This window comes from Rhinatrema bivittatum, chromosome 12, assembly GCF_901001135.1.
Source record: "Rhinatrema bivittatum chromosome 12, aRhiBiv1.1, whole genome shotgun sequence".
Taxonomy (NCBI): Eukaryota; Metazoa; Chordata; class Amphibia; order Gymnophiona; family Rhinatrematidae; genus Rhinatrema; species Rhinatrema bivittatum.
The window spans coordinates 63704841-63732094 of NC_042626.1; the positions used below are offsets into that span (position 1 = coordinate 63704841).

General features: G+C 42.3%; 1 protein-coding gene across 14 annotated transcripts in view; it reads left to right on the forward strand.

Moving 5' to 3' along the window:
- The window catches only part of PKNOX2 (PBX/knotted 1 homeobox 2), a 989927-nt gene that overhangs the window by 782851 nt on the left and 179822 nt on the right, over positions 1 to 27254 (forward strand). For all 14 annotated transcript variants that reach the window (XM_029573058.1, XM_029573057.1, XM_029573049.1 and 11 more), the window contains one exon: positions 25912 to 26100. In XM_029573058.1, the coding sequence (XP_029428918.1) occupies positions 25912 to 26100 (189 nt within the window). The remainder of the gene's footprint in view (positions 1 to 25911; positions 26101 to 27254) is intronic.

The following is a 27254-nucleotide window of genomic DNA, read 5'->3' on the forward strand; positions in this document are numbered from 1 at the left end:
AAAGGTCAGATGCCACTATTGCCAGCTCAATCAGCCGCAGAGTGTTGTGCACTCAATTAATTTAACATCTGTGAGTTGTACAGCTGGGCACACATCTTCCGCAGAGTGACACTCTGCATGTGGTCATGCAATCACAGCAATGATCCCATAAGTAAATCAGCCGGATAGCTGAGAAATGTATTTTATATCTCTGTAGTGTGAGTTTTCCGTATCCCTGTCCATGGATATTGACATGTCTGGCTGTGATTGGATACACAGATCAGATGAAAGAATGGGTCTTATAGCTCTCACTTTTTCATTACTAGCTCATGGTGATTACATCCAGGTACAGTAGTTATTTTCCTGTCCCCAACCAGGGACATTAGCTTTCAAACGGGCACACGAGCACACATGCTATTTATTTATATATTTATTTATTTACTTACTTACTTACTTACTTATTTATTTATTTATTTGTGGGTTTTTATATACCGATAATTGTTTGGAACATCTAATCGGTTTACAGCGAAACAGCAAATTCAGCAACAGGTTTTACAAATAACTTAGTGAACAACAAATTCATAAACAGTCTATAGCAAGGTAGTGAAAGTGACTAATATGAAAGATTATGTATTACTATGTATAACAATGTTTAGAAGGAAGTCGATATATGACAAACTATGTTTATACATATGCATTTAGCTTGGTAAACGAGTAATTAAACTCTCTTAAAGGAATATTTACTCAGATGTAGAATATCATTATGTATAAAAGTTGAATACATACAAGGCGTGGCTGAGAGAGTGACAAACGGAAACAGCATTGGTGGAAAGGAGAGCTGGGGACCGGCGAAGGGAGGTAAGGTAGTTCACGAAGGGGAGGGAGTAGAGGGTAAAGGAAGGGGAAGGATGGCTCAAGTGAAGGCTTGCTTGAAGAGCCATGTTTTGAGGTTCTGTTTAAATTTCTTATGGCATGGTTCCTGTCGCAGAGTGTGAGGCATATTATTCCATAAGGAAGGGCCAGCAGTGGAGAGGGCACGGTTTGCGGTGGACTTCAGTTTCGTCAACTTATGTGATGGAGTGTGTAAGGTAGCTACATGTTGTTTTCTGATGGGTCTGCCAGTTTCATGGAAGTAGAGGTGTTCCTTGAACCATTGCATGTCATTGTTGTGGAGGGATTTATGAATTAAAGTGAGTGTTTTATATTGTATCTGGGATGATATGGGTAACCAGTGTAAGTGTTTGAGTACTGGGATGATATGGTCATTTTTATGTACATTCGTAAGGATACGGGCAGCCGCATTTTGAAGAATTTGTAAGGGTTGGATCGTGCTTTTTGGGAGACCTAGGAGAATGGCATTGCAGTAGTCTATTTTAGTCAGAATGATGGCTTGTAATATAGTGCAGAAATCATGGAGGTGAAGTAAGGGTTTGAGTTTTTTTAATGTATGCAGTTTGAAAAAGCCATCTTTTAGGCTGTGTTTATGAATTTTTATAGATTAAGTTGATTGTCTAAGATGACACCAAGGTTGCGGATGTGAGAGGAGAAAGTAATGGGGGGTGTATGGTGATTGATTGAAGGAGGATTAATGGTGACAACGTTGGGGGAAATAGTATTGGGGGGAGTAGGGGAATTGATTGAAGGAGGATTGATGGTGATAATGTTGGGGGAAATGGCTAGTAGCTCAGTTTTTGCAGTGTTAAGGGCAAGGAAGTTGTCTGTGAGCAGAGCGTTGATGGCGGGGACGGCTGATTCCCAGGTCTTGATTGCATTAGGCAGTGTGTCAGTGATAGGGATGAGAATCTGAATGTCGTCAGCATATATGAAATGCGGAAGACCAAGTCAGACAAGAGACGACATAGGGGAAGGAAGTAAATGTTAAATAAGGTGGAAGAAAGTGAGGAGCCTTGTGGAACGCCTTGTGCCAAGTTATATGATTTAGATTCGTTGTTCCCAATTTTTACTCTATATTTTCGATTACTGAGGAAAGACTGAAACCAGAGGAGAGCGGATCCTGAGATGCCAATTTCTAGGAGGTGATTGATTAATATATTGTGATTCACAGTATCAAAGGCAGAGGAAATATCAAGTAGGGCAAGGATGTAGGATTGACCATTGTCAAGGGCTTTTAGGATGTAGTCGGCCAGCGAAATGAGGAGAGTTTCCGTACTATGGTGTTTACAGAAACCGTATTGGGATACAGCAATTTTATAACATACGTGCGCATGTGTGTGCCCAGTTTTGCAACGGAGCACACACAGCTGCATAAGGATAGGTTTGAGCCGTGCAAGAGAGTTATAACAGGCCCATGCCCATGCCATCAGTTTCACCAGTTTGTCCACCAGTTCACCTAGTCTAGAGCTAGGTTCTCCAAAACCCCCTGGTTCTTTAGCTTGCATCTCCCCAGTTACCCCAGATTCCTTAAACCCCTCAGAGATGCCTGTTTTGTTTTTTGTTTTTTTAATTTATTTTAGCTTACACCTCCTCCTTAGCAGAAGTGAACTTGCATGACACTGGACCTGGGCATACACCAAGGTGCATAGGTATTTGCACGCATACACATCTCTTGGCCTTGCCCTGGAATCCCCTCACCCCATCTTTTTTTTGTTTGCATATTGAGAGATGTGCACATATGCAGGCGGCTTTTAAAATCAGGTGGACATGCACATGTCCTACATGCGCGCACATCTCCAAGTTTTGGCCCATGCCCAGCTTTTAAAATTGACCTCTTAAGTTTTTTAGGCTATGATTAGAATATACCATTAAAGGAGAATTGACTTTTCTTCAGGCTGGAATTAGTATCTTCTCTTAAATGAAAAAGTTATATAAATGAGACCATCAGGTAATGTTCTGAAACTTACAGCTCGGACCACCTCAGCTTCCTGCTTAAAGGTTTTTATGTGGGTAAACACATTTACCCATGTAAAAGCACTGTTATCCCAGGACAAGCAGGATGCTAGTCCTCACATATGGGTGGCGTCATTGATGGAGCCCTATTGATTCATGGGAAGACAAGCATACTGATACTTCGTTGGAAAGCTTCATGTCTGACCCTTCTCCTCCGGAAGGCAGGAAGAAATCTCCACCAGAGGACTTGTCCTTCACTAATTTTATAAAGGACATGGCAGACACAATACCATTCAACTTAGTGTCTGAGGAAGACACGAGACAGCAGACTTTAGAAGTCTTACAGTTCGTGGACCCTCCAAAAGAGGTCCTGGCCATTCCTGTCCACGAGGTACTTTTGGAGTTGCAACATAGACTCTAGGAACATCCATGCTCGGTTCCACCTATTAATAAAAGAGTAGATACCACCTATCTGGTCCAACATGTTCCTGGTTACCAAAAATCACAATTACCACATCAATCGGTTGTGGTCGAGTCGGCTCAAAAGAAGTCAAAAAGAGTAAGACCTCATTCCTCCACTCCTCCTGGAAAGGACCATAGATTCCTGGACTCCTTAGGCAGAAAAATATACCAAGGAGCTATGCTCAATTCAAGGATTGCGTCCTATCAACTATATATGACGCAATACCAGAGGAATCTTTGGAAGCAGATGCAGGAACTTTCCAACTCCCTACCTCAGCAATACCAGGAGGCAGTTTAGGCCATAATACACAAAGGACTTGAAGCTGGAAAGCATGAAGTCCGGGCCGCCTACGACAACTTTGAAACAGCTTCGAAAGTAGCAGCCTCAGGAATAAGTGCACATCACTGGGCATGGTTAAAAGCCTCTGACCTTAGGCCTGGTGGATTTGCCCTGCGTAGGTGACAACCTCTTTGGCTCAAAAGTGCAGGATGCCGTGGCCCAACTGAAAGAACACATGGAGACATTGCGCCAACTGTCGTCAGTTCCGCAAGACTCTGCTTCATCACTGTCTCACCATCCACCAAGGAAAGAATCTCGAAAACTTTTCTACAGGCAGAGACATTATTATCCACCAGCATCCAGGGGTAGATCTTCTCATCCGCAGCAAAGATCTCAACCCAGACAGCCTAGAGCAGCTAGGCCTCAACCACCACCGCAGACGGGCCCGGCTGCAAGTTTTTGAGGCCATCACCAGAGACCAAAGCCATTTCCACAATCCAAAACCGAACCTGCCAGTAGGAGGCCGAGTTTCCTCCTTCTACAACTATTGGTTTCAGATAACAACAGACCAATGAGTACTCTCAATAATATCTCAAGATTACCAACTCAATTTCCTCTCAACTCCAAAAGATTCTCCTCCAAAACCTCTTTCGTTACACGAAACTCAATTAATTCATCTACAAGCAGAATTATCCACCCTTCTGAGAACCAGAGCTGTAGAACAGGGGTCCCCAACCACCGGTCCGCGGACCGGGACCGGGCCGTTGGGGATTTTTGCCGGTCCATGGCGCCGCCGCCGCCAAGCACCGGCAGGTGTGTCGCGTGCTCCCGGGCTCTCCCGCTGCTCCTCCTTCCCTGCTGCCGTTGCCGCCGGGCTATCAGCACGTTCAAGCCCAGCGGGAACGGCAGCAGTGTTTGAGGAAGCTGTGGCACCCGTGGCTGGCCTTTTCTTCTTCCCGCGCCTGCCCCCCCCCCCCCGTGACCCGGAACAGGAAGAGGTGCGCGGGAAGGAGAAAGAGCCGTGCCGCGTGGAAAAACAGCGGCAGCAGCAGCATTGGCCCCTGTGTAATCGAAGCAGCTGGTAATCGGTAAAGGAGTCAGCAGCATGAGCCTCCCGCGGCCGATGGGATTCTTCTTTCTTGGCCTGCGGGGGCTGCTGCAGCTCCCATTTGTGCTCCGGGGGGGGGGGGGGGGGAGAGGAAGTGAGTGAGAGAAAGAGAGAGAAGCAGCCAGCCTGCCTGTGTGTGATTGACTGGGCAGAAAGCTGATGTGTGTGTGTGTATGTGAGAGACAATGAAAGTGACTACTCAAGGAGATGACGTATGTGAGAGTGTGAGACATTAGTCAGGGAGGTGACTGATGTGTGTGTTTGTGTGTGTGAGAGAGAAAAAGCATGGAAGTGAAAAGTCTGGGTATGTGGGAAAGCATGGGCGTAAGAAGCCTGGTGTTGGGGGGGAGGGGGTGAAAGAAAGCATGGGAGTGAGAAACCTGGGTGAGTGTGCATGCATGAGAGAGAGAGACTGGTTGGTAAGGTGACTGGTGTGTGTGAATGTGAGAGAATGTGATTCAGGGAATGAGAAGCCTGTGCATGTGGAGAGTGAGCATGGAAATGAGAGAGACTGGTGTGTGTGTGTAACAGAGAGAAAGTGATTATGGGAATGAGAAGCCTGTGCATGTGAAGAGAGTGAGCATGGGAGTGAGAAACCTCAGTGTGTGTGAGACACAGCATGGGAGTGAGAAGCCTGTATATCTGAAAGAGAACATGGGAGTGAGAGACTGGTGAGTGTGTGTGTGTGTGTTTGAGAGAGACAGAGAAAGTGATTATGAGAGTGAGAAGCCCATATATGTAAGTAGAACATGGGAGTGGGAAGCTGTGTGTGTATGGCATGAGAGAAACTGTTCAGGAAGGTGACTGGTGTGCGTGTGCCAAAGACTGGGAGATGATTGGTGTGTGAGAGACAGAAACTGGTCATGGGGGCATGACTGGTATGGTGTGTGTGTGAGAGACATGGGCACTAAGGAAGAGGACCATAAGTATAGAGCTTAGCTTCTACTGCTGCTTCTGGTGAGTGCCACGGCCTGCAGGGAAGGGGAGTAGGAGAGCTGCTGGAGTAGGTAAGTAAAGGTGGCTTTTTAAGTTTATTTTTCTTGACTGCCATTTTAATTGTGTGATGTCTTCTTTTTTGAAATATTTTATTGGTGTTTTGAGCATGTTTAATAGTTTTTATGAGTTTTTAATTGTTGGATGTTATTCTGTTCATAGCTGTTTTGAAACATTTATTCTGCTTATTAGTATAGTTTTACAATTATTTCTGAGTGGGGATCTATAGCAGCTTGCTAGTTCTGTTTTCCTAATAAGAGGTGTATTGGTTTTTAAGACCTGATTTAATATTTGTAGTGTTGCCTTTTCATAGATAGGGTTGCTCCTGTTTGAGTGTATTCCATAATACAGGTGTAACTGTGTGCGGATTAGTTTATGTGCATTACTACAGATCCTGGGAGTATGTTAGGTCGGTTCTGTGTCTGTTACCGAGATGAGATATTTTACTAGCATGTAAGCGTTTGTATCGGTCTTATTTGTTGTGTTTTCTCAAGAGGACATGCATTGGTGGTAAACTGCTGTCTTTTCATAAGTAGGGCTATTGAGCCTGGAAGTAGAAGGAGTTTGAGTTGCTGTTACTGAGATGACACCAGAACCAGAATATCTTTTTTGTAGGGTGAGTTGTATGGGGAATGTCATAATTCTGCTTTACATCCATTATTGTGGGTCAGGGGGGTTCCCGTGGATGCAAACTGTACTTTTACATCTAGTCCCGTGACGATCATGGGTCAGTGTGTCATGCATGTGAGAACCTATGGTGAGTTGAGTCACATTATAAATGTCATAATTAAATAAGTGTGCACTAAAATCTAACCCCCTCCATAACCCCGCCCCATATGACCAAAGCCCCGCCCCTGCCCCACCCCACCCTTGCCCCACCCCACCCTGCCCTGCCGGGCCATGGAAAAATGGTCTTGCTTGAAGCCGGTCCCTGGTGCAAAAAAGGTTGGGGACCACTGCTGTAGAACCAGTGCCCCGGACTCAGCAGGGCAGAGGATTCTACTCCCGTTATTTCCTCATTCCAAAGAAAACCGGAGGCCTACGTCCCATCCTAGACCTCAGGAATCTCAGCAAATTTCTAAAGAAAGAAAAGTTCAGGATGGTTTCGCTAGGCACCATACTTCCCCTTCTTCAAACAGGAGATTGGCTTTATTCTCTGGATCTACAAGATGCTTACGCTCACATTCCAATATTCCCCCCTCATCGCAAGTATCTGCGCTTCCTGGTGAGTCATCAACATTTCCAGTACAGAGTACTACCATTCGAACTTGCCTCAGCTCCCAGAATATTCACAAAATGCCTGGCAGTAATAGCAACACACTTACACAAGGAAAGTGTCCACGTCTTCCTCTGTCTAGACGACTGGCTCATCAGAAGTCAATCTCAACAAGGAACACTAACTTCTCTCAACAGAACAATTACTCTACTTCACTCCATGGGGTTTCTCATCAATTATCAAAAGTCCCATCTCATACCATCTCACCTGCTTCAATTCATTGGAGCAGAATTGAACACCATCCTCTCAAAAGCCTTTCTACCCGAGGATTGGCAAACTCGCTACACTCGAAGAAACAAGCAACAGCTCATCAGTTTCTAACTTTACTGGGCCACATGGCCTCCACAGTTCATGTCACTCCTATGGCAAGACTAGCCATGAGAATAACCCAATGGACATTAAGGTCACAATGGATCCAAGCCATTCAATCACTGTCCTCTCCAATTCACGGAACCCACTAGCTACGTTCATCTCTACTTTGGTGGGTGAACAAGGACAACTTGCGCAAGGGCCTATCCTTCCAGCAACCAGTCCCACAGATAACTTTAACTACAGATGCATCCACCTTGGGTTGGGGAGCTCACATAGACAATCTCCAGACCCGAGATACTTGGACAAAACTCGAAGCAACATTTCAAATCAATTTCCTGGAACTTCGAGCTATATGTTATGTGCTGCATGTGTTCAAAGACTGCCTTTCACACAAGACTGTTCTGATTCAAATGGACAACACAGTAGCCATGTGGTACCTGAACAAACATGGAGGTTCGGGCTCGTATCTCCTTTGTCAAGAAGCCACACAAATTTGGAACTGGACCCTGACACATTCCATATTTCTCCAGGCAACTTATCTAGCGGGCATCCACAACATAGTGGCAGATCGCCTCAGTCTGCCACTATGTTTTGTTCCAACCACACGAGTGGTCCCTGGATCCCTTAGTAGCAACCAGGATATTTCAACGTTGGGGGCAACCAACAATAGACCGCTTTGCATCACACCTGAATTACAAAGTGGACAAGTTCTGTTTTTCTGCACAGACAGAGACACCAGCCAGCCAAAGACGCCTTTGCTCGCCCTTGGAACTCAGGCCTTCTATACGCGTATCCTCCGATACCGTTCATAACCAAAACTCTAGTGAAGCTACTACAGGACAAGTGGCCATGAATCTCATAGCCCCGTATTGGCCTCGACAAGTATGGTTTCCCATACTTCTAGACCTCTCGATCAAAGAACCAATTCGCCTGGGTGTAGCTCCCACTCTCATAGCTCAGGATCAGGGTCGGTTGTGCCATCCCAACCTTCAATCCCTATCCCTGACAGCGTGGATGTTGAAAGCTTGATCTTACAACCACTCAATCTTTCAACCAATGTCTCTCAAGTGCTTATAGCTTCACGTAAACCTTCAACATGAAAAAACTATTCTTTGAAATGGAAAAGGTTTGCCTTGTGGTGCACACAAAAAGACATAGATCTTTTCTCCTGCCCCACACCTTCTCTACTAGACTATTTATGCCATCTTTCAGACTCTGGTCTCCAGACCTCATCTGTAAGAGTACACTTAAGTGCAATCTCAGCTTACCATAACAAGATGGGAGATGTACCAATATCCATACAACCTCTTGTTACTAGGTTTATGAGAGGTTTAACTCACCTTAAACCACCAATTCGGCCACCAGTCACAGAATGGGACCTTAATCTGGTTTTAATAAGGCTCATGCGTTCTCCTTTTGAACCCATGACTTCCTGTCATCCTAAATTTCTCACATGGAAGTCTATCTTCCTTATAGCCATTACATCAGTTAGAAGGGTTAGTTACAAGCAATTGTCATGTACTCACCCTATACAAAATTCCTACATGACAGAGTGGTACTCCGGACACATCCAAAATTCCTTCCCAAGGTAGTTACGGAATTCCACTTGAACCAATCCATAGTTTTGCCCACATTCTTTCCAAGGCCTCATTCTCACCAAGGGGAAAGGGCCTTACATACCTTGGACTGTAAACGCGCGCTAGCATATTACTTAGACTGCACGGCAGTCCAAAGGAAATCCAATCAACTCTTTGTATCTTTTGATCCAAACAAACCGGGTAAAGCAGTGGGCAAACACACTCTGTCCAACTGGCTAGCAGATTGCATACAGTTCTGCTATGAAAAAGCAGGCCTTCCTCTCCAAGGGTGAGTAAAGGCACATTCAGTAAGAGCGATGTCAACCTCAGTAGCACACTATCGTTCAGTGCCAATTCTTGACATATGTAAAGCAGCAACATGGAGTTCTCTTCATACCTTTGCAGCTCATTACTGTTTGGACAAGCAAGGACGACAAGATTCAGCCTATGGACAATCTGTCTTAAAGAACTTGTTTCCAGTTTAATCCCAACTCCTTCTACATCCAACCTGCTGTGATCTTCGGCTGCCTCATTTTCACCAACAATACTTCAGTGTTGCTTCACTACAAAATGACTCAGCCTCTAGCTTGCTAATCACCCATATGTGAGGACTAGCATCCTGCTTGACCTGGGATAAAGCAAAATTGCTTACCTTGTAATAGGTGTTATCCCAGGACAGCAGGATGTAGTCCTCACGAAACCCACCCGCCACCCCACGGAGTTGGGTCCGATACGTTTTATTATTTTATTTTTGCTAAAGCTTATTGCTACATACGAGACTGAAGGGAGACCCCTGTGGCTGAGAATATCATGGCATGCTGGGCATGCTCAGTGGGCTCAGAGTGCCAGTCAAAAGTTTCTAGAAACTTTGACAGAAAGTTTTCCGCAATAGGGCTCCATCAATGACGTCACCCATATGTGAGGACTGCATCCTGCTGTCCTGGGATAACACCTATTACAAGGTAAGCAATTTTGCTTTTGAAAATTTCCCCTTGTGAATGTGGTTAACTATTCCAGGCTATGCAAACCAGATAGGCCAAATCTCTGTCCTTTGTTGCTGCTGCCCTGACCTTGGGTTCAGCAGAGACCCCCTACCTCAAATTTTGTGGAGGACTGTATGACTTGTTACTGTTTAAGGATACAACAAGTGCTTTCTCATATAGCCTTATTTTGGTTGTCTACTAGGTGAACTCTTTCTGGTTCCCTTGTATAATTCCCATTGGCAACTGAATTCTGAGCTATACAGGTGGCAGGGGAAAGAAGAAGAGAGAAGCACACAGAGAACAGCAAGAGTGTTATCTGTATACATAATGCACAAAACTGGTGGGGAGGAATTATCTTCATACCTGGGAACTTTTGAGTTGTGGTCACCCTGAGATTGTTGTTGATTAGTGTGCGGGGGGGGGGGGGGCAGGGGAGAGGAAAGAATAATGCATATCAGTTTTTTCTGGTCCGCTCCCTCCCTGCTAATGCACATTCTCCCACCACTACCGCCACCATTTTTTCCACCTCCAGGGATGACCCCCAGCATTTTTCTCCTTCCTCTCTCCTTGATTCCTGCATTCTCTTTGCTTCTGTGCCACTGTCATTCACAGCTTCCAGACGTATGCACTCTCACTGTACCCTCAGCTATGTCTCAAGTACTGGAATCAATATTACAGACTAAACTGTATCCACTGCATACCCACTCCAGTTTCTCTCCACATGCTGCTTGCAGTGTGTGTGCTCCAGGTTTACTCATCGCCTCCTTCCCTGCAGGCTTACTGAACAGGATTGACTGGAGCAGTAAACAGAGAGGCTTAGAGCTTTTATAATATTTCCACTGAGACCCAGCAATTGATGAAATTCCCCAAGTCTCCGAGAGAAATCTTGAGAGTTCCCAGGTATGATTGTTTTTCCTGCTCATTTCTAAGGGACAGGCCTGCTGATAGTTACTGTAACTTGAAAGGCAGGAGTAATGCAATGATGGGGAAAAAAAGGAAATATTTGGAAAGCTATGTATACTAATGCTCATAGTATGAGGAATAAAGTTCCAGATCTAGAGGCAGTCATGGAAGAAGCTAATTTAGATGTAGTACCTGTAATGGAGACCTGGTACACAGAAAACCATGACTGGGATATAGTTATACCTGGCTACAATTTATTCAGGAAGGCCTGGGTGGGAAGAAAGGGAGGACATAACATAAGAAGTTGCCATACTGGATCAGACTGAGGGTCCATCAAGCCCAGCATCCTGTTTCCAACAGTGGCCAATCCAGGTTACAAGTACCACTGGCAAGTACCCAAACATTAAATAGATCCCATGCTACCAATGCCAGTAATAGCAGTGGCTATTCCCTAAGTCAACCTGATTAATAGCAGTTTTTGGACTTCTCCAGGAACTTATCCAAACCTTTTTTAAACCCAGCTACACTAAGAAGGTGTGGTATTATATATAAAGAACAGATTTAAAGGAATAGCATTACTGGGTTTACAAGGTAAAGAGGAGGCACTGAGGGTTAATCTGGAAAGAGGGAATGGAACATCTATTTATATTGGTGTAATATATAGACCTTCATCACAGACAGAGCAGATGGGTAGAGATTTAATGGAGAATATTCACAGGATTGCTGTGAAAGGGGAGTTGCAGCTGCTAGGGGATTTCAGTCTTCCGGATGCTGAATGGGAAATCCCAACTACAGTATCTTCTAGAAGCAGGGAGATCCTGGATTCTCTGCAAGGAGAACTATTCTGTAACTGGTAACAGAACCCATAGGGATATAAACCTGGTGCTTACCAATGAGGACAGTATTTCTAATGTTGGTGGTTCAATATTAGGAAACAAGATGAAGGTTCATTCTAAAGTGAGGGTCCTAGACATCAGAAAAACTAACCTCAAAATGGGAGCACTGGATGGGAAAATCTAAGGGAAGTAGAAGAACAGAATCAAAACTAAATGGAGATATCATAAGGGCAACTAATCTTTTTGTTAGGAAACTAAATAAAGAGAAGAGGAAAAATAGACCATTATGGTTTTCTAAAGAAGTAGCTGAAAAGGTAAGGGGGAAAGTTAGCATTCATAAACTACAAGAGATCGCAGAAAGAGGAAGACAGATAACAATAACTGGAAAAATTAAGAGAAGCTGGGAAAGTAATCAGGAATGCAAAAAATCCAATAGATAAAAAATAGTTAATATGGTAAAATTGGGGAACAAGACTGTTTTTTAGATATGTTAGTGGTAGAATGAAGTGTAGAAGTGGCATTGTGTGACTCAGTGGTAAAAGGGAGGAATATGTAGAGGCTGACGAGGGAAAAGCAAAATTGCTTAACAAATATTTCTGTTCAGTGTTTACTGTGGAAGGGCCTGGATCAGGACCACATGAAACAAACACAAAAAAGATAACGTGGTGGGACTGGATGGGATATATCCGAGGATACTAAGGGAACTTAGAGATGTCCTGGTAGCTCCACTGGCTGATTTTTTCAATGCTTCCTCAGAGTCTGAAGTAATTTCAGAAGATTGGAAAAGGACAGATATGGTTCCTATTCATAAAAGTGGAAGTATGGAGTAGGCTGGTAACTATAGACCAGTTAGTGTGACCCTGTGGTGAGCAAACTAAAACAGAGAATGCAATTTTTGGAATTCGGTGTATTGTAAAATCTGAGGCAGAACGGTTTTACCAGAGGTAAATCTTGTCAGACAAATATGATCAACTGCTTTGATTGGGTAACTAGAGAGTTGGATCAAGAGAGAGTGCTAGACATAGTGTACTTGGATTTAAGCAAAGCCTTTGACACAGTTCCATACAGAAGACATATAAATAAATTGTATGCCCTTGATATGGATCCTAGAGTGACTGGGTTAGAAATTGGCTGTGGAATGCAACAAAGGGTCATGGTAAATGGGGTTTTCTCTGAGGAGGGGTTTTTGTGTTTTGTTTTGTTTTTACTTGTAATGAGTCACAGAGATTTGGTCCTTGGACTGGTTCTTTTCAATATTTTTGTGAGCAATATAGTGGAGGGATTATTGGGAAAGGTTTGTCTTTTTACCATTAATCCCAAAATCTGTAACAGAGTGGACAGCCAGGAAGATGTGGAAAAAATGAGGGATCTAGTGAAGCTCAAGGAATTTCCTAAGTTCTGGCAGCTATAAGATTTAATGTTAAAAAATACAGAGTAATGCATTTAAGATGCAAAAACTCAAGGGAAAGAGACAGTATTGGACATGAAATTCTTCTAAGCACAAAGGAAGAGTGGGATCTAGGGGTAATTGTAACTATGATCTTAAGGTGGCCAAACAGGTGGCTAAAACAATGGTAAAAGCCACAAAGTTGCTTGGCTGCATAAAGAGAGGAATGGTCAGCAGAGAAAGGAAGGTCATAGGTCTCTGGTGAGACCCCCTTTGGAATACTGTGTACAATTCTGAAGACTGTACCTTCAAAAGGATATAGACAGGATGGAGTCGGTCCAGAGGGTAACTACTAAAATGGACAGTGGTCTTCATTCTAAAGTATATGGGATAGACTTAAAAATCTAAACATGTATACTGTAGAGGAAAGGTAAGATAGGGGAGATATGATAGACATTCAAATATCTCAAAGGTTTCCATGCACAGGAGGTAAGCCTTTTTCAATGGAAAGAGGCTCTAGAACGAGGGGTCTTGCAATGAGGTTGAAAATGGATACATAAGAACTTAAAACTTGCCATATTGGATCAGACCAAAGGTCCATCAAGCCCAGTATCCTCTTTCCAATAGTGGCCAATCCAGGTCACAAGTACCTGGCAGGATCCCAAAATTTCAAGTTGCTTATCCCAAGAATAATCAGTGGATTTCTACAACTCTACTTTAATAATGATTAATGGACTTTTCTTCCAGGAACTTGTCTAAATTTTTTTTAAACACAGCTACACTAATAGCTTTAACCACATCCTCTGGCAACAAATTCCAGAGCTTAATTGTGCGTTGAGTAAAAAAATATGTTCTCTTATTATTTTAAATGTATTACCTAGTAATTTCATTGTATGTCCCCTAGTTTTTGTACTTTTCAAAAGAGTAGACAATCTCTTCACTTTTACTCGTTCCATTCCACTAATTATTTTGTAGACCTGTATCATATCTCCCCTCAGCCATCTCTTCTCCAGAAGTAATCTTAGGAAAAGTTCTTTACAGAGAAGGGTGGTGGATGTGTGGAACAGCCTTCCAGTGAAAGGGATGGAGACAAAAACAGTATCTGAATTCAAGAAAGCATGGGATAAAAACAGGGGATCTCTATGGAAGTGATGAGATTTATAATGTTAAATTAATTGGATGGATGGGCAGACTGGATGGGCTAAATGTTTTTTTTCTGCCATGTTTCTATATCTGACCCAGTCACACTCCTGATTCCTATGTATACATCTCTTTCCTCTGTCTCTGTACAGTATGCATGTTGTCCTGATTTGCAATGGTATCTATCTCTGGCAATCCAGACGACAGTGAAACAAATTCCACGGTGTGTCTGTAACTGGTTCTGCAGCAGGTTTGTTGTTCTTTCCCCAGATATGTTGATGAGTTGAAGCCTTAGGATTAGCGCATATCCTGAGACTAATTACATGATCATGCCACTCATTGTTTAACTCCAGAGGCATGAACACATTTTTAAAAGTTATTTAGTGCTGCAGTCACCACATTCTTCATTAACAAATTGCTGTGTGGCCCCATTACTTTTTGAGAGGCCAGGAACTCACATCTACCGCCATTTGAAAGAAAGAGACGTGCTTGAGTTCAGTGCTTGTTTCCTTACAATAAGGACAAATGTAGGGACCCAATGCCTGTTGCATGCATGAGAGAGACAATTGCAAGAACTTGGTGTCAATCTATGAATCAACTCCTTGAACCGTTCATCGATTCAAACAGCAGAAAATCTTCAGTAATGTCAACTTTGCTGTTCGCATCTCCTACTGTGTATGTAAAACCACCACCTATACAGTGGTATAGAGTGACATGTTGCTCTCTACAGAGGTTCTCTATATGTCTGCTAATGCAGGCACAACGCACAGAAAAAAGGTGTAGTTATTTCTGGCATTAAAACCTGCGTTGCTATGCATTACTCTGTCGTACTTAATGTTAGGAGCTGCTCATTACCATTAACTCCGCCCAAACTCCTCCCACCTGCATAGCAATTGTCACATTTGCATACTGAAGTACATTGCACTATTTAACGCAAAATGATAAATGACCCTGTAAGTTAGCTAGATAAGCACATGCAGCTAACTTGGCTGGGATATTCAGCAGTATGGCCACACCACTGAATATACCCGGCTAAGTAATAGCTGAATACATTTTTCTGGCTAACCTTTGACCTGTTCAATAGCAGGTTATACTTCTACAGCTAACTGGGTCATTCATTAAGTTGTGTTAGGGATCTAATGCACATTATATCACGCGATATATACGTGATATTTTGCATCTCCCCTAGATACCTTCCCCTATTACAGTGATAGATAATGCATTCTAAGTAGTGCAATGGATTCAGTATCTTGAAAAACAAGAGTCAGAGTCAGGGAGACTTGGTGAAGCAGAAACTGAAGCTCCACAATAATTACCCAAAGAAGCAAGGTTAAAGTCTGTTCCTGTTTCTTGGTCAGGGCAGAAGGTTCTACGCCCTCTCCAGTGAGAGGTAGTCAGCTGGCTCATTCTGTCATAACTGGTGGGATTTAGTACACTTTCAGGAGCAGGACAAAACCACAAGACAGGAGCTGGATCTGCCTAGCCAGCTTCTCCCCTGCAAGTTGAGCCTTTGGGTTCTGGGGGCCAGTAAGACTTAGACAAGTTAAGAACCAACAAGGATCACACAGAACATTTAAGCCCAAAGTCAGCAAGGCTAGGAGGCCTGAAGGCCACTGAGCAAGGCTAGACCAGAAAAAGCCTCAGAGCTAGATATAAGACGGAAGGCCAGAGGCCACAGAGCAAGGTAAGGCTGGGTAGGCCATAGAGCAATGTAAAGCCTAGATAGGCCACAAAGTAAGGTAAGGTAAGGCAAGGAGCAAGAAGGCCCAAAGGCCACAACATAAGGCCTGGGAAGACCACAGAGCTGGATACAAGACAGAACGCCTAAAGGCCATTGAGCAGGAACAAGAAACAGAGGCCAGGACAAGGAGCCAAGAATGAGTCAATGAGCCAGTGAGGAGGTTCTGGCAAGTCAAGTCTAAATAAAGCTAGGGCTAGGTGTGGTGCAGGCAGGAAGGAGGAGCTTGGTAAGTTCTGGAAACCAAGCCTGCTGAGGACTTCTAGTGGAGAGAAGGCTGCACCACAAGCTGAGTCAGGTTTGTCACTAAGGAGCTGGCTCTAGTGACTGAGCGCAGAATTCTTTAGAGGCCTCTGCTGGTGAGGAAGTATCATAGCAGGAGGCAGCAGAGTAGGATAAACTCCGTAGCATGCAATTTCCTAACAGGAACTTAATATCGTATAATTACAGTATGGGTTATTTTTCCCTATATGCCTCACCTTTAACTTGTCCTCAATATATTTCATCTGGTATATGGATGCCTAATCTTCCTATCTCGCAAGTTCCTCCTGCAATTTTTCACAATCTAATTGTGATTTAACTATTCTGAATAACTTTGTGTCATCTGCAAATTTGAACACCTCACTAGTCGTACCCCTTTCCAGATCATTTATAAATATATTAAAAAGCACCGGTCCAAGTACGGATCCCTGAGGCACTCCACTGTTTACCTTTTTCCACTATGAAAACAGACCATTTAATTTTACTTTCTATTTACTGTCTTTTAAACATTTTGCAGTTCACAAAAGGACATTACTACTATCTATGACTTTTTAGTTTTCTTAGAAGCCTCTCATGAGGGACTTTGTCAGATGCCTTCTGAAAATAAAAATACACTACATCTACTGGTTCACCTTTATCCATGTTTATTCTCCCCTTCAAAGAAATGTAGCAGATTTGTGAGACAACACTTCCCTTGAGTAAATCCATGCTGGCTGTGTCCCATTAAACCATATCTTTCTATATGTTCTGTGATTTTATTCTTTATAATAGTTTCCACGATTTTTCCCAGCATCGGGGTTACATTGGCCATATTCCAACCTTCAGGTACAACAGATGATTTTAATGATAGGTTACAAATAACTTGTAGTAGGCCCTGAAATTTCATTTTTTAGTTCTTTCAGAACCCTGAGGTGTATACCATCTGGTCCAGGTGATTTGCTATTCTTCAGTTTGTCAATCTGGTCTACTACATCTTCCACGTTCACCGTGATTTGGTTCAGTTTATCTGAATCTTCACTCTTGAAAACTATCTCCAGAATGGGTATCTTCCCAGTATCGTCATCAGTAAACACCAAAGCAAAAAATTTAGTCTTTCCGCAATGGCCTTATCTTCCCTAAGTGCCCCTTTAACCCCTCGATCATCTAACGGTCCAACTGACTCCCTTGCAGGCTTCCTGCTTTGGATATATGTAAAAAAGTTTTTATTATGAGTTTTTGCCTCTGTGACCAACTTCTTTTCAAATTCTCTCTTAGTCTGTCTTCTCAATTTATTTATGTATTTATTTATTTTAACATGTTTTGTATACTGTATATTCGGTTATGCGATCATAACGGTTTACATTAGGAGAGTGACATTAGAATTTTAACAAATACAATTTAAAGATAAAGTTGGGTAGCAATGGGGCAAAAGAGGGTTACATTTAATTTGCCAGTGCTTCTGCAGGCAACTTGTTACAAGATTAAGATACTCTTTCTGCCCCACCCTGCGCTGGCAGCAGGAATTGCGTTACAAAACGTCATCTACTTCTCCTACGAGGTCAGTCTCACATCTTACTGAGTCTAGTCCTACGGCAGCAGAAGAATGATATTGTGTAATGCGAATTCTACTTTCGCTCAACCCGTATTCTGGCAGATCATCATGGAGCCCATCGTGCAGTGGCCAAAGAGAGAGACAGAAAGGACCTGATGGCTGCCATGGACCTCACCCGGCTCGCGGCTGAAGACTGAGAGAGGGTCGGCAGGCTGCCATGGAGCACATTCTGTGGTGCCTAAAGATAAAGGGAGGATCCAGCGGCCACCAGCAAACCCCATCTCAGTGGTTTAAGAAGAGACCCAGACCCTGAGATTGCATATGTGAGCCTGTGTGTGTGTGATTGCATGTGGGAGAGATTACTTGCCAGGTACTTGTGACTTGGATTGGCTACTGGGGAGGAGGCAACTGGGGCTTTTTGCTCCCTGGCTCTCCATTTGCAGGCAGAATGTGGCATATTCACAGATGAGGAAATTGATAAGAGGAAGCCCTTATCTGTGAGTTGCTGGTGCGGCCATCTTGGATCCTTCTGAATCGTGCAGTATATACTTAGCTCCCCGGAGTAATCTTACTGAATGGACACAAGACAGCTGAGAGTTTAGTCATAATTTACCTCTTAGCTCATGGCTTCCCAAACTGTGCGTTGGGGCCCTAAATGTAGTCACTAAACCTTCATTACGGGGGGGTCACAAGTGCATCAAATTATATTAAGCATCTTTCACCTCAAGCCCATTGCAGATTACAACAAAATGTACATAAGTAAAACTTAAATATTACAATAAATAAATCATAATAAAACATTTTTTAAATCACTCAAATACTTCAATATAACAAATTGTCTTTAACTGTTTCCTGAAAATCTTTAAGGTCAATTTTCAAAACATGTGCATAACAATTAGCGTATATGCGCGTAAAAAGCATGTACTCATGCATATGCTATTTTATAAACCTCAAACATATATGCGTAAATAAGTGTTCACATGTAAATATACACATGTAAAAAAAGGGGCAGGCTAGGAGCATTCCAGGGCGGGGCCAACATTTACTTGTGTATTCCGATTACCGATTCAAAAAAGAAAAAGGAAGATTTCTCTAACTTAAACTTACGCCCCATAGCCTCTCTCACTACCCTGGCAAAATTGACTGAATCAATTATTCTTCATCAGCTAAATAACTATCTTTACAAACTATCTTTACAACAATGAGCTCCTTCACCCCAATCAGCATGGCTTCTGGAAAGTTCACAGTACTGAGACCTTATTATTATCATTTGACACCATATTAAGAGGCTTTGACTCTAACATAGACTATATACTGGTGCTCCTAGACATATCAGCGGCTTTTGACACCTTAGATCACGCTATACTACTATCTAGATTGCATTCTATTGGTATTTCAGATTCAGTTCACAATTGGTTCAACTCTTTTCTCACCAATCGCCTATACCAAATAAACATCGGTTCTTACTCTTCCACCCACTACTCCATATCTTCAGGTGTTCCACAAGGTTCAGCCCTCTCTCCCGTTCACTTTAACATTTTTTATTTATTTATTTATTTAAAGTTTTTGTATACCGACATTCGTTAAGAAAACATCACATCGGTTTCCATACAACATGAACATAGCCAACAGGGCTTTACAGTGTAACTGATAAAAGAACTGGGGGAGGGGGGGAGGGGAGGGTAACCAGGGTCCTTTGCTGTACATTCAGTAAACGCGAAACATCTAAGTATCTACTGCCTCTATGCTACCTGTTAGATAGCCTAAATGTACAATTCAAAATCTATGCTGATGATATTCAGTTTATTGTTCCATATTCAAAATCCTGGTCTAATACCCTCTCTATTGTCTGTTTATATGTCAATACTATTAATACTTAGCTCTCACAAATCGACTAAAACTCAATACCGCAAAAACAGAAATCATTCATTTATCTTCTATTCCATCTTCCGACTGCAGCCCCCCTTCACATCTAGACCTTAATAGTATACTACTGCCTATCTCATCCAAAGCCTGTAACCTCTGAGTGATAGTTGACTCTGTGACCCACCATATATCCTTGACAGTAAAAAACTCATTTTCCAAATTGCATATGTTGAAACATCTTTGCCCTTTATTACATCAGGAAGACTTTAGAACCATTTTACAATCCCTAATCTTTAGTAGCCTTGACTACTGCAATGCCCTGCTATTTGCTTTATCCAATAATGCTATCCGCCCCTTGCAATTAATCCAGAACATGAGAGCTCGCATTCTAACCAGCAAATCTCGCAGACACCACATCTCCCCAGTACTTTACTCCTTACACTGGATTCCTGTTGAATACAGGATAAAATAAAAAATACTCATCATGATCCATAATCTCTTACATGATGATACATCGACGTGGCTCTGCTCACAACTCCGCATTTACAGACCTCCTAGAAGTCTACGTTCGGCCCACAAAAACCTCCTACACGTACCTATTATCAAAATTGCCCGATGACATCACGAGACGACACCCCTTTTCGTTTGCTGGCCCCCATCTCTGGAATTCCATTCCAGACAACTTGAGACACCTTGACAACGTTAAAGAGTTTAAAAAGAATCTAAAAACATTCCTTTTTAAATGTGCCTTTAACACTGAAGATGTTACCTAATCATTCCTTGTGTCCGGTGGACTCACTTTTTCCACCAAGTATTCCCCCTTCACTTTAATTTATCTTCCCCTGTGTTTTTATGCAATGTTCTGTTTTGTCTATTTATTAATACTGATTTATTCTACTTTATGTATGTGATATTTTACTATGTATGTTTTATTGTAAACCGTTTTGATTACATTCTAGTATAAAAAACATTATATTAATCAGTTTAAATAAATTAAATAAAATAAGTTGCTGTTTTATAAGAAACTTACATATGTATTTGGCAGCTTACTCGTGTATATTTACATGTGCCATGTGATATTAAACATTTTTATAGTGAAATACTAGTGTTTCTTGTTGACACTTGTTGATATGTGTCATATATTATGTATTATGTATTATGATATGCACAGTGTTGGTATACTGATACACTTCATGTGTTGCTGTATTGTGCAGATGCAGAATAAAGATTATTTTTTTAAAAATTGACTATGTGAGAGGATTGGGGGAGTTCAGGCTAAAGATTCTGAAGAAAGACTGGGCAAATTGGTGGACTAATTGGTAAAACTGGTAATTTAATTGCTGCGTGTATCTTGAAAAAATTTGTGAACTTACATGCATAAAAAGCAACTTACCTGTGGTAAGTGCTACTTCAGTTTCATGTGTAAAACCTCCATGCTTATATTTTTAAAACAGAAAGTCAAAAAACATGTGACAGCAGATTAGCCCCACTTACTGCATAAATTCCAACTTATCTGGCTAAATAAGATAGCTGGATAAGTCTTAAATAGAGCTATGTATTCAGCTATCTTACTTACAGGCCGATTCAGTAAAAGTCGCGGGAGAGCAGGCGAGCGCCCGCTCTCCCGGCGTGCGCACAGGCCACTCTCCTGTGTGCGCGATTCAGTATTTAAATGAGGGCCCACGGTAAAAAGAGACACTAGGGACACTACCGCGTCCCTAGCGCCTCTTTTTTTGACAGGAGCAGCAGCTGTCACCGAGTTTGACAGCTGACGCTCAATTTTGCCGGCGTCAGTTCTCAAACCCACTGACAGCTATGGGTTCGGAAACCGGACACCGGCAAAATTGAGCGTCCAGTTTTCAAGCCGCGGGCCGATTTTAAATTTTTTTTTTTTATTTTTCATTATTTTTTACTTTGGGACCTCAGATTTAATATCGCCATGATATTAAGTTGGAGGGTATAAAGAAAAGCAGTTTTTACTGCTTTTCTGTGCACTTTCCTGGTGCCGGCAGATATTAACGCCTACCTTTGGGTAGGTGCTAATTTCTGAAAGTAAAATGTGCGGGAATAACTAATAGCGCCATCAACATGCATTTGCATGTTGCGGGTGCTATTAGTTTTGGGGGGGGGGGGTTGGACGCGCGTTTTCGATGCGCTATTACCCCTTACTGAATAAGGGGTAAATCTAGCGCGTTTTTTTGATGCGCTATTACCCCTTACTGAATAAGGGATAAAGCTAGCGCGTGTTATCTACCCCTGAATAAGGGGTAAAGTTATTACCCCTTACTGAATAAGGGGTAAAGCTAGCGCGTGTTATCTACAACTCATTCCCATCTGTAACTGAGCTGCTGTATTCTGTAACAATTGTAAAACCCTAATGTAAGTGGTAGGTAAGTGGTAGGTAAACCTACATACAGCCCATTACAATAATCCAACTGTACAAAATAGATCTCTCAATAACAGCTGTTTCAGTGGTCTCAGTAATTTAAACTTGTAAGAAGCAACCCTGGTGACATTCTTAATCTGAGGTTTAAATGTTAATCTAGAATCCAATATAATACTTAAATTCCTTGCCTCAAGGACAATCAGGATGTGCATTCTAGCATACTGCAGTGAACTTAAACCCTCAGGAGGTGAACCTCTCCCAGTCCATAAAAGGGAGATCTTGGCTACATTAAATACCAACCTATTACAATTTAGCTCACCACGAATCACTAAAATACATTCCTGAAAAACAAAACCAGAAACGTCTCCTTCTCTTCACAAGAAATAAAAAATTGAATATCATCCATATACATAAAGTGCTTTAAAGCAAGATAATGAAATACATTACATAAAGGTTGCAATCAAATATTAAATAAAATAGTTGATAGTGATGATCCTTGTGGAACCCCTGATGATATTTTCCATCCTGATAATATTTTCCATTTTTTGTAAGATAGAAGAGTTATCATATAGATGTGGTGGTAGGAGCTGAATTCACCTGAAGCTGGCTGCTGCAAGTTTGAATAAATCTCTTCTGTGTCCCAAAATCTACAGTTATCAAGGAAATGAAAACTTATCTTTCTTACCCCACAGAGATGATGGTCTACCTGGATGACTATAGGTATCTGATGTATCTATAGCTGCAATCCTTTTTCCCCTGCTCACACTGGCTATCATCCCTTGTAGGGCCCAGGTTTCCACCACAAGCTACCCTGCTTCTTTATGCTAAACCCTTCATCTTCCTGGACACACTTATATAAAAGGGAGACCTACCTTTCAGTAAAGATCTGCCTGCAAGAAGAATGGTTTGCCCTGTGTGTTACTGTACATGTTGGATTCTGGCCTATTTGAGGGCTCTCACACAAATGCTCCCAGCTTTGAGATATTAGGGAATCTCTGCTGTTTCCATGACCTTGTCCCCACTTCCACCACCTGTAATCTGTAAGGACCCTCACACGAGAAGCTTTCAGAGCCGAGCTTTCACCTGAAGAAGTTTGCATCCATTTAAAGGTGCGATCTCCAGAACTGTACACAGTATTCCAAATGAGATCTCACCAGGGACCAGGGGCAATATCATTTCCCTTTTTCTGCTGGCCATTCCTCTCCCTATGAAGCTTTTACTGTCGCTTTATCCACCTTAAGATCATCTTCACCCTCACATCCTGCTCTTTTTGGTGCTTAGAAGAATTTTGCCTCCAATACTGTACCCCTTTCCCTTGGGTTTTGTAGCCTAAATATATTACACTTGACCAGATAAATGATGCTGAATATCCATATTTTTATTTTCAATTAGCTGTACCCGGCCAGCGTTACCGTGGCTCAGTCTGGTTTAATTTCACAATGCGCATTAGCTCTGCTCTGACCGTCCCAACCCCCTCCCCCCCCCTTCCCCAGCGGTGGACGGACTGGCTCGGCGACTCTTCTACCCTTTCCTCCTCCTGTGTGTAACTGTCCAGCAGTCCCTACTCCCTCCCTCCTTCCCCAGCGGCGGAGGAACGGGCTGAGCCGTTTCTCGGAGCGGCGACTCGTCTGCCCTTTCCTCCTCCCCTCTGTGACACCCAGCACGTAGCACAGAGCTCTATGGTCTGCACATTTGCGGTCCGTCGGTGAGAGCCCATTTATATTGTAGATAGTGTGTGTTGCTTTTACGTCCAACAGATGGCGCTGTTTTTCCCAAAAAGCATGTTTTTACCTGTCACAGGTGTGACAGCTATATAATATAGGTATATAAAAACACGCGCGGAATCGAATGCAACGTTGTGTCAAAATTTCAAAGCAATCGGTGAAGAACTTTCGGAGATTTAAGATTTTGAACAAACAAACATTTACATTTTTATTTATATAGATTTTTAAAATATACATGGAGATTTTTCACTTGTATTTTAAATAGCACTTACCCCCCCCCCCCCCAGCCCCCTATAAGCTACTTTGTACTTGTGTAAGTCTGTAAATGTTGTAACGTGCGCATGAAGAAAGTTACCAGTTTTACCAATTAGTCCACCAGTTTGCCCAGTCCATGTGCAGGTCATCGAGACCTTCTTGGTTCTTCAGCCTGATCTCCCCCAAGTTCTCCCAGATCCCCCCTTACACTCAGTACTTCATAATAAAAATATTTAATATTACTTATGCCAGATAGAGAGCAGGTGTAAATATACACAAGTAAGCTGCCAAATTTAAGTGTCATATAAAACAGCAACTTAAATGGGTAAATAGTGGCCCCACCCTGGAATGCCCCTTTTTTACATGTATCTGCTTACACACAAAACCTATTTTCGCATGTATATTTGAGATTTACAAAATAACATTTAGGCAGGTACATGCTATATACACAAATAAATGCTAATTTTTCTGCACACAACCTTTTGAAAATTCACCTTTAAGTATGTATCTGAGGCAACGGAAAGTGAAGTGACTTGCTCAAGAGTCACAAAGAGTAGCAGCGGAATGTGAATCCTGGCTTCCCTGGTTCCTAACCTGCTGCTCTAATCTCGAGGCTACTCCTGAACTCTGCTCGAAGCTTCAGCTTGGCGGTGTAGCTTATGCTTTCAGTATAGCTCCCTTTGCAACACTAAAAATGCTGCCCCTGGGCCCAGTCGCCTGCTATTGCAATCCTAGCTGAAGATGTTACAGTTTAAAGGTACTGGGAGGATGGGAAGGTAGGGCTGGGGTGAAGTGGGAGGAAGGGACTCCTAGGATGGCAAATTTTGGTTGAATTTTAACAAGCCCAGGGAGCAGGCAGGCTGAGTGGGGCGGGAATTGGCTTGCACTAGATCAAATAATTGAGTTTGAGGGGTTTGAGGGGTGCTGCTGACTCGAGCCAGTATTTTGAGTTCAGGTAGGGGTGAGGCAGTGACAGAAGCACTAGGCCTGTGCCCTTTTTTTTTTTAATCTATAGCTTCACTTAACAAGCAGTATTCTTTAGAATATACCCGGCTAAAGCTAAATTTATCTGGCCACATGAAGCGAGATAACTTTAAACCAAACCAGCAATATTCAAAATATATGCTTTAAAGTTATCTGGTTAAAAGCATCCAGATAACTTTGATTAGGGATATTCAGTGCGAGGTTTATCCCATGGAATATTCAGGACAAGTTATCCTAAGAAAGAACATAACTGTACCCAAATAACTTGTCCACTTTCTGGCTTACTGAATATTGGGCCTAAGGAGGTCAATTTCTAAAACATTGCCTTTTTCCTTTTAGCTGAATTTAGAAGCCTAGATGTCATTATGTAGTGGGCCAGTGAGTTACCTGGGTAATTTTATCTGTCCATTCAGCAGAACATATCTGGATAAGTATTCCATTTAATATAACAGGGTAAAGCTACCCAAGTAAATTGAGAATGGCTACTTTTATGACCAGACTTACCTGGCTAAGTTTAGCTGGGTAATGCTGAATATCAGTGCTCACCAGCTAAAGTTTAGCCCCTCCCTGGAATACCCCCAGTCCTGGCTTTTTTTGCCCAGCTAAATTTTGTACAAGTAATGAGTTATTTGGTCAAAATTTAGCTGGGGAGTAGGAGAAAATTTTGACATCCTGGTTTTTGTCCAAGTAATTCTAAAAAGTACCCAGGCAAAGTCTTTGAATATTGATGCCCTTAATTTTGTGTCTGAAAATTTACATTTAAGGACCTAAATGTACTATTTATTTTCCTAGATTTAGGGTTTTCTAAGTTAGGTGCCTAGTGCTGAAAATCACTGCTAAGCACCTAATTTTTTTCATACCCTTACTCTGCTCCTGTAGTTAACAATGTTTAGGCTTTCAATGAAAGTAGGTCCTAAATTCAGGTGCTTAGCCATAGACTGTTTTCACAAGGCTTGATTTTGGTGCCTATCTTCCAAAATTATGCACTTAAACCCTTTGAAAATTGACCCCAATGGGATGTTATGTTGAATGGGATGAATGGGATGTTATGTTGAATAAATGTCTTTCTCTTTCCTCCCTAAGATGGTAAAGGCAATTCAGGTCTTGCGGATTCATTTGCTGGAACTGGAGAAAGTGAATGAGCTTTGCAAGGACTTCTGCAACCGTTACATTACCTGCCTGAAAACCAAGATGCACAGCGACAATCTACTCAGGAATGACCTCGGTGGGCCCTACTCCCCAAATCAGTCCTCAATCAGCTTACATCCACAGGTAATGCCCCCAAACATCCCACAGATAGTACTTTATCATCCTTTACCTACAATGAATGACCTAAAACTTGCCTTAGAGACATCACTTCATTTGCTTTCACTTGTAGGAATCTTCTCACAGAAATAGCTCTTCATTCTGGCACAGGGAGCATATCTACTTACTGACTTAGCTCTGTCACCTTGCATCAATGAAAACACCCATAAAACTTTCTACAGACCCTGCCTTCTGTAATCCTACACATGCATGCAACGCCTCAAACTTTACAGTGACCCCCGTCTTTCATCAGCCGACATCTACAGCGAATACCACAAAACTTCCTGTAGACCCAACCCTGTTGTCCTATACCAAAGAGAACATGCCAAAAACTCACTAGAGCAGGGGTAGGCAACTTGAGTCCTCAAGTGCCACAAATAGGTCTGGTTTTCAGATTATCCAAAATGAATATGCATAAGATATATTTGCATACAATGGGGACAGTGCATGCAGATATCTCTCATGCATATTCATTGTGAATATCCTGAAAACCAGAACTGTTTGCAACACTCGAGCACCAAAGTTGCCTACCCCTGCCCTAGATAGACCCTGCACTCCATCACCCTAGGCATTCATGTAGCACTCGAAAAATTCCCACAGCATTGACCCTGCTCTTCATTGCCATATACATACAAAAATTCCCATTAGCCACTTTAATGTCTTCATAAGTGGCATTATGGAAAGGTAGAAGGGAATTTGTGTGCCTGTTCACAAATGATATGAAAATCTGCAACAGAGTAGACACATTAGGAGCAATGGATAAGTTGAAAGGTGACCAAAATTGAGAGAATGACCGGTGGTTTGATAACTGCATTTGGGGTACAGAAATCCAAAGGCCAAACATTATTATAGAGGGTGAAACCTACAGTCACCAAACATTTCGGAGAGCCAGTAGTGTGTGTGGGTGTATAAAGAAATGTATCACCTCTGTATATGTCTCTGGTAAAACCCTCCCTTAAGTATTGTGTGAAGTTCTGGAGATCTTGCCTAGAAAATGACATTGATAAGGTGGAGAAAATTTAAAGGAAGTTCACCAAAATGGTGCAGTCTGCACTAAAAACCTTGAGGTCTATATTCAGCAGGGTGGTTAATGGACAAATTATCCAGCTAAAGTTAACTGG